Genomic DNA, 18384 nt, shown 5'->3' with positions numbered 1-18384 from the left:
ATTTTTAGTAGTCTCTCTTCTAGTCGGGTACTATTATAAGTTTTTCTTGAATTATTTGGTTATTGAGTAAATGGTGCTTTAAAATTGTTTAGGTGATATCTAAGGATTTTAGAGAAAGTGTTAAGGAGAAGTTCTTTTGTGATGAGCTGACTGAGATAAGTAACCTCATCCTAGTTGGTTTTATTTTGCGTATTTTAACTATGGAATATTGTTTATAATTGTTATAATTTTATTTAATTGTTTTAGCTGCATTTATTTAAAGTAAAGAATAAAGAATTATCTCAAATATATTTGATTTACTAAATATATGATTTTATGTATGTATTTGAATGAAATATATTTTTGTTTGAACTATGATTTGATATATATGATTTTAGACAATCTGACTATGTTTTGACTCTGATACCCAACCAATGGGGATTATTCATTGGTACTAAAACTTGTTCTATCTGGGGCATCACGAGCCTATCGTGTTTCTAGACCTAGCTAATAGGGAATATACATTAGCACAGAACTAGTTTCATCTGAATCTGATGTCTAGTCACAAGGATATAGCATGACCTTAGTCGTAAAGATTGTTGAGAATATGAATTATGTTGAATATTTGAATTGTTTTAAGTCCTTGAAACTGCTTATGTGTTTTTGGAACCTATTGTAAATTATTGCTTTGATATATATGGAAAACAAATTAATTTCTAATTCATCTGTGATATATTTATAAGATTTAAAATATTTTATCTATATACAACTTATTATTTTATAGATCTATTTGCTTGATAGAACTTATTAGGACTTTGGTTACTTATTGAATTGTCAACTCACCTCCCCCACTCTTTCCCCTTTCAGATTCTTATCAGGAAGAGTAGCATATGTTTGGGCTACCGCTGGGATGTGTGCATGAGTGAAGTTTAGGAAATCAATGGAATAAGATTTGAACTTTTATGTTTAAAATTACCGTTTGTGTAGACTTTTAGTCTTAAAGGAGGATTTAGTTTATTTTTATTTTGACGTTGGAAGATTATAATTTGGAGATCTTTTGAGAATTACATTATTGAAGATATTTTTAAATTTATTGATGAAATTTTCTTTGAGGATAATTCTTTTGTTGTTAAGAAGGACTCTCACACTTGTAGGGTGTAAACTTTATAAGTGTGAGGCTGTTGTCACGTGCCTAGCTCTTACTTGGGTTCGGGGTGTGACAATATTTATGTATTAGAGCTCTAGGTTGGATCCTTAGGCATTGATTTATGAAACTAAATGATGAGAGGGGTAGAAATTAGGCATTTAGGGATACATTGTATGATATATATACTAGATGAGTTTTTGATCTTTTTTTTTAATTAAATTAGAAATTTGATAACATGTTAGTTTGTCATGTGCATAATGAACAGAGGTTAGGATGCCACCTCATAGCAAAAACATTGTGAAAACTCCCAATAACTTTAGCAATGGTAGGAATCAGCAAGATGGGAACCAAGAACCTAGGCACAACCAAGGCTAGCCATCAAAGATGATTCAGATGATGCAAACCTTGGTTGGAGTGGTCTAACATAGGTCACTACTGGAGACAACCTAGCTAGGATGATGGTGCAATGTTGAGGTCATCATGGTGGGATGATTGAATTCAAGAGGTTGTCTCCTCCAGCTTTTGAGGGGACTATTGAGCCTATGGAAGAATGGATCATTGAGATGGAGAAAGTATTCAGAGTTCTTGAATGCTCTGAGGGCTAGAAAGTAGCTTATGCGGCATATATGTTGCGTGGAGATGCTTATGACTAGTGGCAGCTAGAAGAAGGCAAACGTGGCCAAGAGGCAGAACCTTGGACTTGGGAGCTGTTTAAGTCTATATTCTATGAGAAATATTTTCCTAAGAACATTCGTTTTCAAAAGGAAAAAGAGTTTATCAAGCTGACACAAGGTAGCATGACAGTTGCTCAATATGAAGTAGAATTTTCCAGGTTAGCCAAATTTGATTCGATAACGGTGGTGGATGAAGAAACTAAGGCTCGAAGGTTTGAAGATGGATTAAGGTTCCGAATCAAGCAAGGAGTTTTGCCCTTTGAGTTGACTAACTTTAGGGCAGTTGTGAGTAAGGATTTATTAGGGGAGATGGGGCTTAATGAGGCTCAGGTAGATAGAGATAACAACCGAAAGAAGAGGCCTAGGCAAGGAGAGCAAAGCTCTAGCTTTCAAGCCAAAAAAAACAATGAACACAATGTGATGATACCAAGGAATTGCCAAAGTGCTCGATGTGGTAGGTCTCATTCAGATAAGGATTGCCACTAGAATACTAGAGCGTGTTTCTCATATGGACAAAAGGGTCATAGGATTGTTGAGTGTCCCAAACAGAAGGAGGTTTAGACTATTCCAAGACCAACAATAGGACAAAGTTAGGGAGCAAGCCAAAAGCCCAAGATCCAAGGAAGGGTTTATGCACTTACTTAACAGGATGCTAATACTTCTAATATTGTGGTAACAGGTAATATTCCAGTTTCCACAACTTTTGCTTTTGCATTGCTTGATCCTAGTGCCACTCACTCCTTCATATCTACTAATTTTGCAAAGAAACATAATTTTAAATTTGAGCTTATGGAATCTAAATTATATATGGATACCCCAATTGGGGGTGTAGTAGTTATTGATAGTGTTTGCAAGTCTTATTTAGTCAAAATAGCAAATAAAGAGTTACAAGTAGATCTAACATTGTTGGAGATGCGGGATTTTGACATAATCTTTAGGATGGATTGGTTGGCTACTCATTATGCCATAGTTGATTGTCATAGGAAGAAGGTAATTTTCCAAGTACTTGGTGAGATTGAGTATTGTTTTGTGGGAAGTGGGGCATATACTTCTCTACGGGTGATTTCAGCTTTACAAGCTAGACATATGTTGAAAGTTCAATTAGTGTATAAAACACTATGAACGTTTAGACCCCCAATTAACAAATTACCAATTCAAGTTTAATATCAAACAATTAATATGCGGAATATAAACATAAGCTTAATACAGAATTGATAAACAATCTAAACCAAATAAAATTACATCCACAACAGAAATTAAATGGCAAAGATTAAGGAAAGAGAGACGCAAACACAAAGACAACACAACGATGTGTTATCAAAAAGGAAACCGAAGTCCTCAGCGTAAAACCTCTCCGCCGCCCTCCATATGGTAAATAATCCACTAAAGAATGTAGTTGGGATACATGAACAGCAGAAAACCCTCCAAGCCTAATCTACCCAGTGTACCTAAGCCCTCCAAGCTCTTACTCCAACAAGGTTATGCCGAACCTATTTCTTCTTTAACTTACCGGGTTCCGCTACTTGACCATAGCATCAATCAATATGAAATTGGTCCCTTCCTAACTACTTCCCAAAGCACCAAATGGCCTTCTCACAGATATGGGTATGGTGAGAAAAGGTTTTGGTAATGTACCTCTCAAGGATGTAACAATGGAGAGGAAGAGGTAGAGGAATTTGAAGAGTCTCTATATAAAAATTGTGGATGAGTCAATCTTGTTTTTCTCTAGGGTTTCTTTCTCAAAATTCTCTCTGGAAACTCTTTACATTTCATGGGTATAAGGGGTATTTAATACTAGGGTGAGAGTGGAATGCGAAGAGTCAGTTTTTTCAAAACATAGCTAGCTGTCGGCTTGGCCTCGCGACTTGATTGAGTCGCGAGTTCAAGCCGCGAGTTAACAGAACGGCTAGGCTGGACTTTTTGTCTTGTAATGCTCCAGATGGCGTAACTGTTCATCTTCTCTACACGCTTCACTCGTGTGCTGCAGTTGGCGGCTTGCCAATTGCAAGTCACTTGCGAGTCCCAGCTGCGAGTCTCTGCATCCTTGCACAATCTTGAGCATTTCTTCACACTCTCTCACTCACTACCCTTATATGATTCCCACCTAAATACAGGGTTACTAATTACTAAAATACAAGTAAATTTGGCACGGAATAAAGCCAACAAGATGGTTGATAAAATTCAACCTTACAATCTCTCCCTTTGGCTATTCCGTGACAAAACCCTAAAACAAACTCTAGACTTAACATGTGAGTTGGGAACAGTTGAACAAAACTCACTCACACCTAATTCTAGAATTTGATAAGCTCTTGAATCATATGAACAAGAATCTCTTGAAACACAACAACACAGTATGATTATTGTATGTAGAAAAACTTGTAATTGCATATGAAGTAAGCACAATGCGATCAAGCAAAATGAAATTAAGTAATAAACCATGGCTTGACCATACAAACAATCACTACAAAATAGTGACCACAATACTCATTCACACTTGGAATGAACATCCGGACATACAAGCTAATAAGCTCAATGCAAATCACTTGCATGCCCAACACTCAACCAATGCACAATACATAAAGTATATGCATCTAGGAACAAGATCCTACTAGGGCATAAGAGTGAGAGTACTTAAAGAAAATGCATAACATTTAGCTAGAAGTGCTTGGTAACAAAGCATAGAGGCTGCATAAGCATTGTACAAACCATAAAAACCTACAAAGCACATGGAAACAAACCCTAAAAGCTTACAAAAGCAACATGGGTACAAAATCACAAAATACTGAATATAAACTTAAACAATATAAACTAAAAGTGCTTAAAGTTTCTCCCCTTCAAAATGATGAGAAGTTGTGATGCATTTGGAACATATATACTTGTAACCTGAAACACTTACACAAAACACATTAGACTCTCAAGGTAAAGCAAGTAATAAAAGGACAAGCATAATGTAACAAGGAAATTGCGATCAAGTAAACATGATGTGAAACATGTGAGCAACTTGATCATACACCAAAACAATCATATAGAAATTACTACAATGACCACATAGCAAAGAAATTGATCATCCGAACATGCATTCAATGAAGCACAATAGCATAAGGATGTATGCATGTCTAAAACACAAACACAATGCAATATAAGAAGGCAAACATAAAGAGAAACAAACAAAATAAAGTTTTATTGTTAACTTAATATCTTCTCCCCCTTGGTATATGCATCTCCCCTATGGAATATCTCTTCCCCTACAAATATGCATGAGAAATAGAATTTCTCCCTCTAAGGATGCGCACAAGAGTCAAATAGAAATGAAAAAACACTTTGGTATACTCTCTAGAGTATACTCTCTCCCTTTTTGTTAAGAATAGACAAAGGGTCAAAGAGAAACAAGGGTAAGAGATGAAGGTATGAACAATGATAATGATACATGAGGAGTGCGAGATGAATGAGAAAATGAAGCTCAAACCTAAGACAAATCAAAATGCTACAAAGCACAAGGTAAACATGACATGCTAGGATGAAGAAAGTATAGACCAAAGCATGACAAAAGCAGCAAAGGTGTGTGTAAGAAGTGGCTATGTGCAATGCATGACCAATGCATGGAAAATACACATGTGGGGAAGTTGTGTTAAATACACAACCAATGAACCAAAATGTTCCTAATGAGGAAACATGAGAAACCCCAAAATTTGGTACTCATCGGAGTCCAAACAAGCGAGAAAATGCCTAAGAGGCATTTTATCAAACACCTAGCATACACACTATGAACAACAATGTGAAACAATGCATGAACATCATGAAATCCACCTTTAATACATGTTCTTTTTGCCACAAGGGGCCAACAACCAAAGCAAATCACCAAAGAAACCAATCTCATACAAAATTTTGATAAAAATTAAGTTTTCCCAACCCCTATTATGAAAATCTCAATCAAGAGCACAAAACTCACTAAAACATAATCCAAGGGTCCAAAATTAATGAAAAGAGTTTATAATTACCTTAGAGATGTTAATGGAATGAAAAACCATTCAAATTGATTGGGTTTTGATGTAAAAATATTGATAGAGGGGTTTAAAAGAGGATGGGAGAGGTTTAAAATAGGTTTCCCATGAAAAAGCTCTTTAAAAAATTGATTCTGGGTGTTTCGCAGCTAGGCAAGTCACTAGGTTCAGTCGCGAAAATTTTCGCAAGTCGCGAGTGAGTCACCAAAGCTTCTGGATGAACTCATGACTAGGGTTTCGTGATTGGTGAGTCACCAGCTGAGTCTCGAAAAACTATGACACCTGTTTTTTAACATAGAACATGTTTAAACAATGAAAAACAAAGTATGCACTAAACATGGACACAAAGAGTGATAAACATCACTTCCAAAAACATATAAAATGATCAAAAATATTTTTGGATTGATCCATATATAGTTGAGCATACACACATCACATTTAAACAAGTACAATCGAACAAATAAATAAGGCATTCATTGAACATTAGGCATGTGTGTTGTGTGTGTGTATCAAATGTGAAATAGTCCTTAGTCTAGAGTGAAGCTTCAATAATCAATTCACTTAAGTCATACACAACTAGTACTAAGTCAAGTGATCTATCTCAATTATAGAAATGAATATATATGACCTCCCACAAGAAAATGATTACATATCTTTGAAACTTTTCATTTGGCTTCTTTACACTTCATAACATTTGATCATTTTGAATCAATACATCTCATTTTGAGATTGATGCCTGAAATTTTTGATATTTCAATTTGATGAACAGGCCTTTAGCTTTTGGGCATCATATATTTTCAACACGAGTCGCTTTCCCTTTTTCCTAGTCAAATACTAGTATATGCGATGACTTTTGCAGCTCATTATCTCTTTTCATTTTGAGATTTACATTTGTTGAGCTCTTTAAGCAAAAACAATAAAAAGTGTGGGAAGATATATAGGTACAAATCTATGCAAGTATCAAAACCATCAAGACTATTGACCAATAATTCATGACAAGCTTGAAAATCGATTTACAATAATAACACATAGATTTCAAGATTTTTCCCACAAAGAAATAAGTGCATAAAGAACAAGCTAAGCTCGTAAATGCATAAAGCCATTTGTACAAAGGTACAAGGCAAAACTCATATGTGATATGTGCTCAAACATATACGATCAAACTTTTTGAATTTTTCACTTTTTATGAGGTTTTGGATTTTTACTCACCCAAAACTAAAACAACAAAAATAAGATCAAATGCAAAAACAATCAAAACAATGCATATAAAGAGATGCACGATGCACAAATGCATGACAATGAAGCATCTAATGCATGACAATGAAGCATCTAATGCATGAAGGGTCCTACAAAGATCAAAAGAATTAGATCAATGACCAAAAGAGCAAAAACTCAACCATAGGAACCTTTCCTCATCCAAACACAACAATTATTTTGAATGAGTGTCTCATGAGAAGTGAGACGAGGGTTGGAAAAATAAGAACCGGAGATGCACATAGACAAGGAGTTAAGAGCATTAAACACTTTCTTTAACAACATGCTATTTTCACTCAAATCCGGTTTACCATTTTTAGTATAGCTTCCAAGAAGCTCAAATTTCTCTTTTCTTTTGATTCTTTTAAAAATATGAAACTTAGAGCATTGAGGTCTTAGATGACCAAAGGCACCACAATGGTGACAAATAATGTGTTTAGGTCCACTAGGCTTTTTAGGAAGGTGAAAGTTCAATTAGTGTATAAAAAACCTTGAACGTTTAGACCCTCAATTTACAAATTATCAATTCAAGTTTATTATCAAACAATTAATGTGCGGAATATGAACATAAGCATATAACAGAATTGATAAACAATCTTAGACCAAATAAAATTACATTCACAGTAGAAATTAAATGGCAAAGATTAAGGGAAGAGAGATGCAAACACAAGGACAACACACGATGTGTTATCGAAGAGGAAACCGAAGCCTTCGGCGTAAAACCTTTCTGCCGCCCTCCAAGCGGTAAATAATCCACTAAAGAATGTAGTTAGGATACATAAACAGCAAAAGACCCTCCAAGCCTAATTTACCTAATGTACCTAAGTCCTCCAAACTCCTACTCCAAGGAGGTTACGCCGAACCTATTTCTTCTTTAGCTTACCGGATTTCGCTACTTGACCATAGCATCAATCAATATGAAATTGATCCAATCTTAACTACTTCCCAAAGTACCAAACAACCTTCTCGCAGATATGGGTATAGTGAGAAAAGATTTTGGTAGTGTACCTCTCAAGGATTTAACAATAGAGAAGAAGAGAGTAGAGGAATTTGAAGAGTCTCTATGTGAAGATTGTGGATGAATCAATCTTTTTTTTCTCTAAGATTTCTCTCTGGAAACTCTCTACATTTCGTGGGTATAAGGATCTATATATAGTAGGGTGAGAAAGGAATGCGAAGAGTCAGTTTTTCCTAAATAGGGTCTGGCGACTTGGCCTCGTGACTAGGTTGAGTCGCGAGTTCAAGCCACGAGCTAACAACTTGGCCAGCTTGGGACTTTTGTCTTGTAGTGTAATAGCTGGCATGACTCTTTAGCTCCCCTACATGCTTCACACGTGTGCCAACTTTGGCGGCTTACCAGTCGTGAGTCACCGACGAGTCCAGCCGCGAGTCTCTGCATCCTTGCACAATCTTGAGCATTTCTTCACACTCTCTCACTCATTACTCTTACATGATTCCCACCTAAATACAGGGTTACTAATTGCTAAAATATAAGCAAATTTAGCATGGAATAAAGCCAACAAGATGGTTGATAAAATTCAACCTTACAGAAGGGATCTAGCAGCATGGTTTTGTTCCCTCTTCAACTTATGACATTGAGGTCTTATATGATTAATCACACCATAATGGTAGCAAGTTGGAACAAACTTAGATCCATCCACAACCTTAGGTTGAGACCTAAACGAAGGCTTTGACTTAACAACCTTTCTCCTCCACCTTTTGATTTCTTTTATGTGGAGGAATGTACATCGATTTGTCCTTTGAGGTAGAACCTATAATAGGCACGAAATCAAGTACCATAACATGATTGCAACATATATTATCATCCTTTTTTGCAATAGGTTCAGCAATCAAACACTTGGCATGCATCTTAAGAGATTCATTTTCACATGTTAGCTCATCAACAAGTTTGTTAGACAAAACAAGTTTATCATCCAAGTCCATATTCAAGCATTCAAACTTTTTCAGTTTTTCAAGAGAATTTTCAGCAAGTTTCTTATATTTCTTAACCAATTTGTTGGATTCATTGAGCTTAGCAATCAAATCATCCTTTTCACAAAATATCTTGCTCAAATTCTTTTGAAACTTCTTAGCCTTTTTCTTCAAAAGTTTGTCATTTGGAATATCAACAACACCCAAAGATTCATGTAACATAGAATCACAATCATGAGGAGTATCACTCACAAAGGCATTTTCACAAACACGTGGTATGTTACATTCATCAACATCCAAAACATGCATAGAGGCATACAAAGCACTATCCATGGCAAATAACACAAGGGGTCAAGGATCACACTTAGGTATTTAAACCAAAATAAGTGTATCCGCTCTGATACCAATTGAAAGTTCAATTAGTGTATAAAATGCTATGAACATTTTGACCCCCAATTAACAAATTACCAATTCAAGTTTAATATCAAACAATTAATGTGCAGAATATGAACCTGAGCTTAATACAGATTTGATAAATGATCTAAACCAAATAAAATCACATCCACAGCAGAAATTAAATGGCAAAGATTAAGGGAAGAGAGATGCAAATACAAGGACAATACAACAATGTATTATCGAAGAGGAAATTGAAGTCCTCAACGTAAAACCTCTCCGCCACCTCCAAGTGGTAAATAATCCACTAAAGAATGTAGTTGAGATACATAAATAGTAGAAAACCCTCCAAGCCCAATCTACCCAGTGTATCTAAGCCCTCCAATCTCCTACTCCAACGAGGTTACACCGAACTTATTTCTTCTTTAGCTTACCAGATTCCGCTACTTGACCATAGCATCAACCAATATGATTGGTCCCCTCCTAACTGCTTGGCAAAGCACCAAATGACCTTCTCACAGATATGGGTATGGTGAGAAAAAGTTTTGGTAATGTACCTCTCAAGGATGTAACAATGGAGAGGAAGAGAGTAGAGAAATTTGAAGAGTCTTTATGTGAAGATTGTGGATGAGTAAATCTTGTTTTTCTCTAGGGTTTCTCTCCCAAAATTCTCTCTAGAAGCTCTCTACATTTCATGGGTATAAGGGGTATTTATACTAGGGTGAGAGTGAAATGCGAAGAGCTAGGTTTTTCAAAACAGAGCTGGCTGGCGGCTTGGCCTCATGACTTGACTGAGTTGCGTGTTCAAGCCACGAGTTAACAGAATAGCCAAGTTGGACTTTTTGTCCTGTAGTGCTCCAACTAGCGTGATTGTTCATCTTCTCTGCACACTTCACTCATGTGCTGCAGTTGGCGGCTTGCCAGTCACGAGTCACCTGTGAGTCCCAGCCGCGAGTCTCTGTATCCTTGCACAATCTTGAGCATTACTTCACACTCTCTCACTCACTAGCCTTACATGATTCCCACGGAAATACAGGATTACTAATTGCTGAAATATAAGAAAATTTGGCACGGAATAAAGCCAATAAGATGGTTGATAAAATTCAACCTTACATATGTTGAACAAAGGGTGTAAAGGATATCTGGCCACCGTGAGAGACACACAACAAGGTGAATTGAAGTTGGAGGACATTTCTGTAGTGAGAGAGTTTCCAGAAGACTTGTTAGGGTTACCATTAGATAGGAAGATAGAGTTTTCTATTGACCTATTACTAGGTTCTAGCCCAGTTTCTAAAGCCCTATGCCAAATGGCACCTGCTGAGTTAAGGGAATTAAAAGAAGAATTTCAAGAGCTACTTGACAAAGGCTTCATTAGGCCTAGTGTTTCCCCTTGGGGTACACCTGTGTTGTTTGTAAAGAAAAAGGATGGGAGCATGCGACTTTGCATTGATTATAAGGAGCTGAATAGGGTGACAGTGCGAAATAAGTACCCTTTACCGAGGATAGATGATTTATTTGATCAAATCCTAGGAGCACAGGTTTTCTCTAAGATTGATCTTCGTTCTGGTTACCATCAATTGAAGATTAAGATTGCTGATGTGCCCAAGATAGCCTTCCATACAAGATATGGCCATTATGAAATTTTGGTGATGAAATATTGATGATGCATTTTGGCTTAACCAATGCACCAGCAGCCTTTATGAACTTGATGAATAGGGTGTTTAAACCCTTCTTAGATAAATTTGTTGTGGTTTTTATTGATGATATCTTGATATGTTCCAAGAGTGTGGAGAAGCATGAGAATCACTTGAGGCTTGTACTGCAACTATTGCAGGAGAAGAAGTTGTATGCAAAGCTTAAAAAATGTGAATTTTGGCTAGAAAGTGTTGCATTCCTTGGGAATTTGTATCTAAAGATGGGATTGTTGTTGACCCTAAGAAAGTGGAAGCAGTAGTAGAATGGAATAGACCAAACAGTCTGACAGAGGTTTGTAGCTTTTTGGGACTGGCTAGTTATTACAGGAGGTTTATTGAAGGATTTTCTCACGTAGCCATGCCTATGACTCGCTTGACCTAAAAGGGAGCTAAGTTTGAGTGGACTGGAATGTGTAAATAAAGCTTCTAGGAATTGAAGAGAAGGTTGGTGTTAGCACCCATTCTCACCATACCTTTGGGTAATGGAGGTTTCACCATTTATAGTGATGCCTCTAAGAAGGGCTTGGGGTGTGTTCTTATGCAGCATGAGAAGGTAGTGGCATATGCCTCTAAACAATTGAAGCCTTGTGAGCAAAATTATCCCACACATGACTTGGAGTTAGCAATGGTGGTTTTTGCTCTAAAAATTTGGAGGCATAATTTGTATGGAGAACAGTATGAGATATGCACTGACCACAAGAGCCTCAAGTATCTCTTTACTCAAAAAGAGTTGAATATGAGACAAAGGAGATGGTTAGAGCTATTAAAGGACTATGACTTGACTATTAGTTACTGTCCTGAAAAAGCCAATGTGGTAGCTGATGCCTTAAGTAGGAAGTCTGCAGGAAATTTGATAGCTTTGACGACTACTCAAAAACACATCCTGGAAGATTTGAGGAAGATGAGGATAGAAGTACGGTTTCATGAAGCAGAGGTACAACTGGCAAACCTTAGAGTTCAACCTACCTTGATTGAAAGCATAAAGGTTGCACAAAGTAATGGTCCACAATTGTAGAAGATAAGAGATTTGATAAATCTAGGCTCTCAATTTGAGTTTTGCATTCATGAGGATGGATCCTTAAGGTTTGGTAATCGGCTTTGTGTACCAAATGATCTAGACCTTAAGACAAAAATTCTAAAGGAGGTTCATAACATGAGTTACACAAGACACCCAACGGGCACTAAGATGTATCGAGATTTAAGGGAGACGTTTTGGTGAACAACATGAAGAGGGAGATTGCTCAATATGTTGCTCAATGTTTAGTGTGTAAACAAGTCAAGATTGAGCATCAAAGACCTGTTGGATTTTTGCAACCTCTTCCAATCCCATAATAGAAGTGGGAGAATATTACTATGGACTTTGTGACGGGGCTGCCTAGAACCTCTATTGGTAAAGATGCAATTTGGGTGATTATGGACTGGTTGACAAGATCTGCATACTTTTTGGCCATTAGGATTGATTTCTCACTCGAAAGGTTAGCTAGATTGTATATCAATGAAATAATGAGATTACATGGTACTCCTGTGTCCATTGTGTCTAATAAAGACCGAAGATTTATGTCTCAATTTTGGGAGAGTGTGCATAAGGCAATGGGTAATAATTGGAAGTTTAGTACAGCTTTTCACCCTCAAACAGATGGACTTTCAGAAAGAATTATACAAACATTGGAAGACATGCTGAGAGCTAGTGTAATTGATTTCAAAGGTTCATAGGATGAACATGTACCTTTGGTGGAGTTTGCATATAATAATAGCTATCACGCAAGTATTAAAGCAGCACCATATGAGGCTTTGTATGGTAGGAAGTGTAGGTCTCCTATAGTTTGGGATGATGATGGACAAAGAAGATTGTTGGGTCCTAAAATTGTATAGCAAACAGTGGATAAAATTCAAGTGATTAAAAAGCGGTTCCAAACGGCTCAGAGTAGGCAAAAGAGTTATGCAAACCTTAGAAGAAGGAAATTAGAGTTCCAAGTGGGTGATAATGTGTTCTTGAAGATTTCACCTACTAAAGGAGTTATGAGGTTTGGTTTTCGAGGTAAGTTGAGCCCTTGTTTTGTAGGACCTTTTAAAGTCTTGGAAAGGATGGGTAAGGTTGCTTATAGGCTCGCCTTACCACCTACTTTATCAGGGGTACATAATGTTTTCCATGTCTTAATGTTGAGGAAATACATTCCAGACCCTAGTCATGTAGTAGATTATGAGCCTCTAAAATTAAGAGATGATTTAACTTATGAAGAACATACAGTTAAAATTGTAGACAAGAAGTAGCAAGAGTTGAAGCATCGTACCATACATTATGTCAAGGTTCAGTGGAGGAACCAGTTTGTGAGAGAGGCTACATAGGAGTTAGAAGATGAAATGAAGGAGAAATACCCGTATCTTTTTGAGGACTCAGGTATGTCAAGTTTAGAAGACTAAACTTCTTTTAAGGGGGGGGGGGGGTGATACCCAAAAAAAAAAAAGATTTAAAAGGAGGGGTGGGGTATTTAAGTAAATTTGTTTATGGGGTCAATTTTATACTTAATATTACTAAGGGAGGTTCTTAGAAAATAAGGTTAAAACCCTAGCAATATATAATCTAATTTAAGTCATCATATAATGATAGATATTTTGAGAGAGGAGACTACCCAAAATACTCAAGTAGAAAAGGTCTGACTACACAATTGAGGTAAGAGCTTGAGAATCTCTTTCTTGTCAAATCTAAGCTTTATTTGGAATTAGAGTATATTTTATTTGGGTATTTTGACCAGAAGTGAAACTATTTAAATACTCAATGAATTTTATGATGTGATCGAAGAAGGGATTAAATTATATTTTTAGTATTTGTACTGTTTCGATAATAATTATTCTTTTCCTAGGCCACTATTGCGTTAAGTGTAGATTGATCTGTAGAAAATTAGGCATGGTCATGGTGGGTCTAGTTTGAAAGTATAGATAAATTTGTAGAAGGTTAGAGCAGCCACATCAGCTCATGCAAACTTTCCATCTATTTTGCACAAAAAAACTACTTTTTCTATTTTACACACCCATTTTTACAAAACACTCATTCTGCATATCTATTCAATGAAATATTTATTCTTTTACAATTTTTTATTATTTCCTCACTCACTACCCCTCTCTCGAACATACCCAACACTACCAAAAAATACTAAAATATTAAAAGCATGAGCTACAGTAATCGTGCATATATGCATGGTTACTATAGCACTTGTGCATTTATGCACAATTTTACATCTGCTAATATGAGTGTTTTTTTGGTCATAATATGCATATTTCAACACTTTTTCTTACTGATGCAAGTGCTCGCACGGTGATTAGGTCCAGTTCTACATAGTTTTTGCCTTAAAAAGTTGTACTTTTGGTGATTAACTCATCAAACTGCGGGGAGAGTTCTTATGGTGATCCTAGAACCTCTCTTTGGAAGCGGATTTGGCAGTTAAAAATTCCCCAAAAATTAGAATTTTCTGTTGAAAGGCTTGTGTTAATGCCTTACCAACTATGTTAAATTTAAGAAGAAGGGGGGTGAATACGAATGGAATGTGTCCCGTGTGTGGGCAGGAGGTTGAGTCTATTTACCATGCTCTTTTCAAGTGTGTTGGTGCTAAGAATGTTTGGGAGTTGTGGGAGGAGTGCCCAATGGTGATAGGGACTGAAAACATGGATTTTTCAAATTTAGCTTTAAAGATGCTAGAGTGTGGTACTCCGAGAGACATGGAGCTATTGATTGTGGTGGCTTGGGCAATTTGGTGTAGTAGAAACTTGAGAGTGTTTGAGATGGTTTGTCAGGGGGCGGATCAAGTATGGAATCATGCTATCAGTATGCTATTTGATTTCAGAGAGGCTGTGAAATTTTGTGGGCTGGGTCCTTTGGCTTGTGAGGTTAGGTGGAAAAAACCTCAAGTTGGGGTCTTCAAGATAAACACTGATGGAGCTACGGAAGTTGATGGTAGGTGGTCAAGCATAGGAGTGGTCATTAGGGACTCTAGAGGAGAGGTGGCTGCTACTCTTTGCAGAGTTCTTCCTGGCTGCTTCTCGGTGGATGAGACAGAGGCATTGGCTATAGAGGCAAGAATCATTCTTGTAAGAGAATTGGACCTGCATCAAGTCATTGTGGAATTAGATTCTCTTTTAGTTGTTCATCAAATTTTGGCGAAAGATTTCAATGGAGGTCTAGGCCATATTGTCCATGGTATTTCGGGTTTTCTTGAAGGTTTTCATAGCTAGCAAGTTCGGCACCTGAAAAGGGATTTCAACAGGGTTGCACATGAGTTGGCCCACTTTGCAAAATGTAATAATATTAGCCAGGTTTGGAGGGGTGTGTCTCCCCCTGTTGTGAGAAACTTGGTTCAGCTGGACTGTTTGTAGTGGGGCTGTTCTTTCTACTCTCTGTTGTAGTTCAATTTCTGGTCTTTGTAAGTGTCCCTCTTATAAAAAAAAAATGAGGGCAAAAAAATAAAAAACAAGAAACAAAGTAGCCTTCATCTTCTTTTTATTATTATATTTTGTTTATTAGTCTTCATAGGGGTGAATAGGAAGTCAATGAAGCCTAACAAGCCATAAATTATAGTGTAAAAAAAGAAAAAAAGGAATAATGGCTGTTTTTCCGTAAGGTCACGTGCTTAGCTTGTACTTGGAGTTGTCACCATCTCAAAAGATGATAATGGCGGAAGGTGAAAAAAGGAAAAAAAAAAAAAAATCAAAGGAACACACGTACTTGAAGATGGCCCACATGCCTACATAGTAATAGGAGTTATGGTCTTATCTCTAAGGCTTTGTGGCAGAAAAAAATAATATATATATATATATATATATATGTATATATATATATATATATATATATATATATAAAGAAAAATATTTATGATTAGGTGGAATTTTGGTGGGAGATAACAGTAGATAGATATGGGATATTTTTAGCAGTTTCTATTCTAATAAGATACCATTATAAGTTTAGAGAAAGTGTTAGGGAGAAGTTCTTTTGTGGTGAGATAGCTGAGGTAAGTAACCTCATCCTAATTGGTTTTATTTTACGTATTTTAACTACTGAACATTGTTTATAATTGTTATAATTTTATTTAATTGTTTTAGCTGTATTGATTTAAACTAAAGAATAAAGAATTATCTCAAATGTATTTGATTTACTAAATATATGATTTTATCTATGTATTTGAATGAAATATATTTTTGTTTGAACTATGATTTGATATATACGATTTTAGACAATTTGACTATGTTTTGACTCTAATACCCAGCCAATGAGAGTTATTCATTGGTACTGAAACTAGTTCTATTTGGGGCATCACGAGCCTATCGTGTTTCTGGACTCAGCTAACGGGGGATATACATTAGCACAGAACATAGTTTCATTTGAATCTAATGCCTAGTCACGGGGATATAGCGTGATCATAGTCGTAAAGATTGTTAAAAATACGAATTATGTTGAATATTTGAATTGTTTTAAGTCCTTGAAACTGCTTATGCGTTTTTGGAACCTATTGTAAACTATAGCTTTGATATATATGGAAAATAGATTAATTTCTAATCCATTTATGATATATTTGTAAGATTTAAAATATTTGATCTATGGGCCTGTTTGGATAGGCTGTTTATAAAGGTGCGTTTTTAAAATGTGCGTTTTGAAAACATCATTTTAAAAACCAAAGATAAGCGTTTGGTAAAAATGTGAAAATATGAGTTTTTTATTTTTAAAGCTACATTAAGCGTTTGGATAAGCTGTTTTAAAAATGATTGTTTGGAGTGTAAATTCCAAAAAAGGACTTAACTATTTTGTTAAGGTTATTTTGTCATTTTTCTTTTAATCAGTGTTTTTTTAATTATTTTTGAAAATATGTAATTAAGCTTGACAATTACATTAATAATAACAATAATAATGTTGTCGTTGTTGGAATCATGGAGAGAAATTTATATAATTTAAAATTGAAAAAAAAGAAAAAAAAAAAAAAAAAAAAAAAAAACCTGACAAGAGGAAGATATTAAAATGATTAGAAAAATAATTATATTAAAATAATTACTAAAAAAAATAAGCAGGGCTAATTGGTATAACTCAAGGGAATCAAACAAGTATTAAAGTAAATTTAAGATCATGAAATAAGTAAAGCTCATCAAAGTCATTGACAAATAGTTGAAACTTAAGAGTGGAGGTAAATAATGTTGTCATTAAGTCATCCTTTTTTTTTAAGATAAACAAGTTTTGGCCCCAAGGAAGAGGAACAGTAGTGACCTCCACTTCATGAGGCAAAGGTCCCTAACTAATTATGTTGCTCCCTTCGGGTTGTTATTAAGTCATCCATACAGTTTCAAAAAAGTGAGTATTCAAGGTTTGTCATTTTTTTTTTAATCAACCTCATCAAAGAATCTATACTTCTACCACCAATGGTAAAGTTTTTTTTTCCCAAAATCTCTTAGCAGTAATGAGCCAATAACGATCATTGTTGACAAATATATGATATTATTTAACTAATGTACAGAATATATAGTTTATTATAATATATATATTTTTGATAACCAGTATATATATATTTATATATACTATTGTACTTTTTTTTTTGAGTTAAAGAGTAGTAATATAACACGGTTAGAGCAACCACATCAGTTCTTGTATTATACACATCCATTTTTACACTAAAAACTTACTTTTTTTTATTTTACACATTCATTTTTACAAAACACCCACATTAGTTCATCTATTCTACCATCTTATTTATTTATATAATCATTTTCTTACTTTTCTTATTATTATTTTATCTCAAACCCTCTCTCTCCACTCTCCACTCACGAGCCTCTTTCTCTCTCCACTCACGAGACTCTGTTCTAAAGTTTCTCTGAAACTCCTCTCTATTCCAAGATTTTCACTCTTCTTTATTCCAAACTTTCTGAACTTTCGATCCAAGCAGGGAGCACGGCGTCGAGAAGAACTCCGATCCAAGCACGACGAGAAGAACGCCGATCCAAGCACTCCGATCCAAGCACGCCGATCCGCCACAAGTGCCGATCCACTCTCTCTATCTCCGATCCAAGCACGGCGAGAAGAACGTCGATCCAAGCACTCCGATCCAAGCATGCCGATCTGCCACAAGTTCCGATCCACTCTCTCTGTCTCCGTTGGTGTGTTCGTGTGTGGGTGTGTTTGGTTTTGTGGTGTTTCTGGGTGATTTTGTTGTTGATTTTGTGGTTGATTTTTTATTTTTGTGGTTGATTTTTGATTTTGACTGTGGGAGTGTGTGTATCAGAGGAAGAAGCAGATGATGATGAGGGTGTTGGTTGTGCAGATGGAGAAGAGAGAGAAA

The 18384-nt window shown here is 35.9% G+C and overlaps 2 protein-coding genes across 2 annotated transcripts in view; both read left to right on the top strand.

Moving 5' to 3' along the window:
- The window catches only part of LOC115987463 (guanine nucleotide exchange factor SPIKE 1-like), a 74605-nt gene that overhangs the window by 27325 nt on the left and 28896 nt on the right, over positions 1 to 18384 (top strand). The window lies entirely within an intron of this gene.
- On the top strand, positions 14615 to 15301 carry LOC115986030. Its single transcript, XM_031108897.1, has one exon. It carries the CDS (start codon positions 14615 to 14617, stop codon positions 15299 to 15301), a length of 687 nt encoding a protein of 228 aa, XP_030964757.1.

The sequence above is a fragment of the Quercus lobata genome, chromosome 4, assembly GCF_001633185.2.
Source record: "Quercus lobata isolate SW786 chromosome 4, ValleyOak3.0 Primary Assembly, whole genome shotgun sequence".
In the NCBI taxonomy this organism is placed as follows: domain Eukaryota; kingdom Viridiplantae; phylum Streptophyta; class Magnoliopsida; order Fagales; family Fagaceae; genus Quercus; species Quercus lobata.
This window is presented reverse-complemented; position numbering and strand designations above follow the sequence as displayed.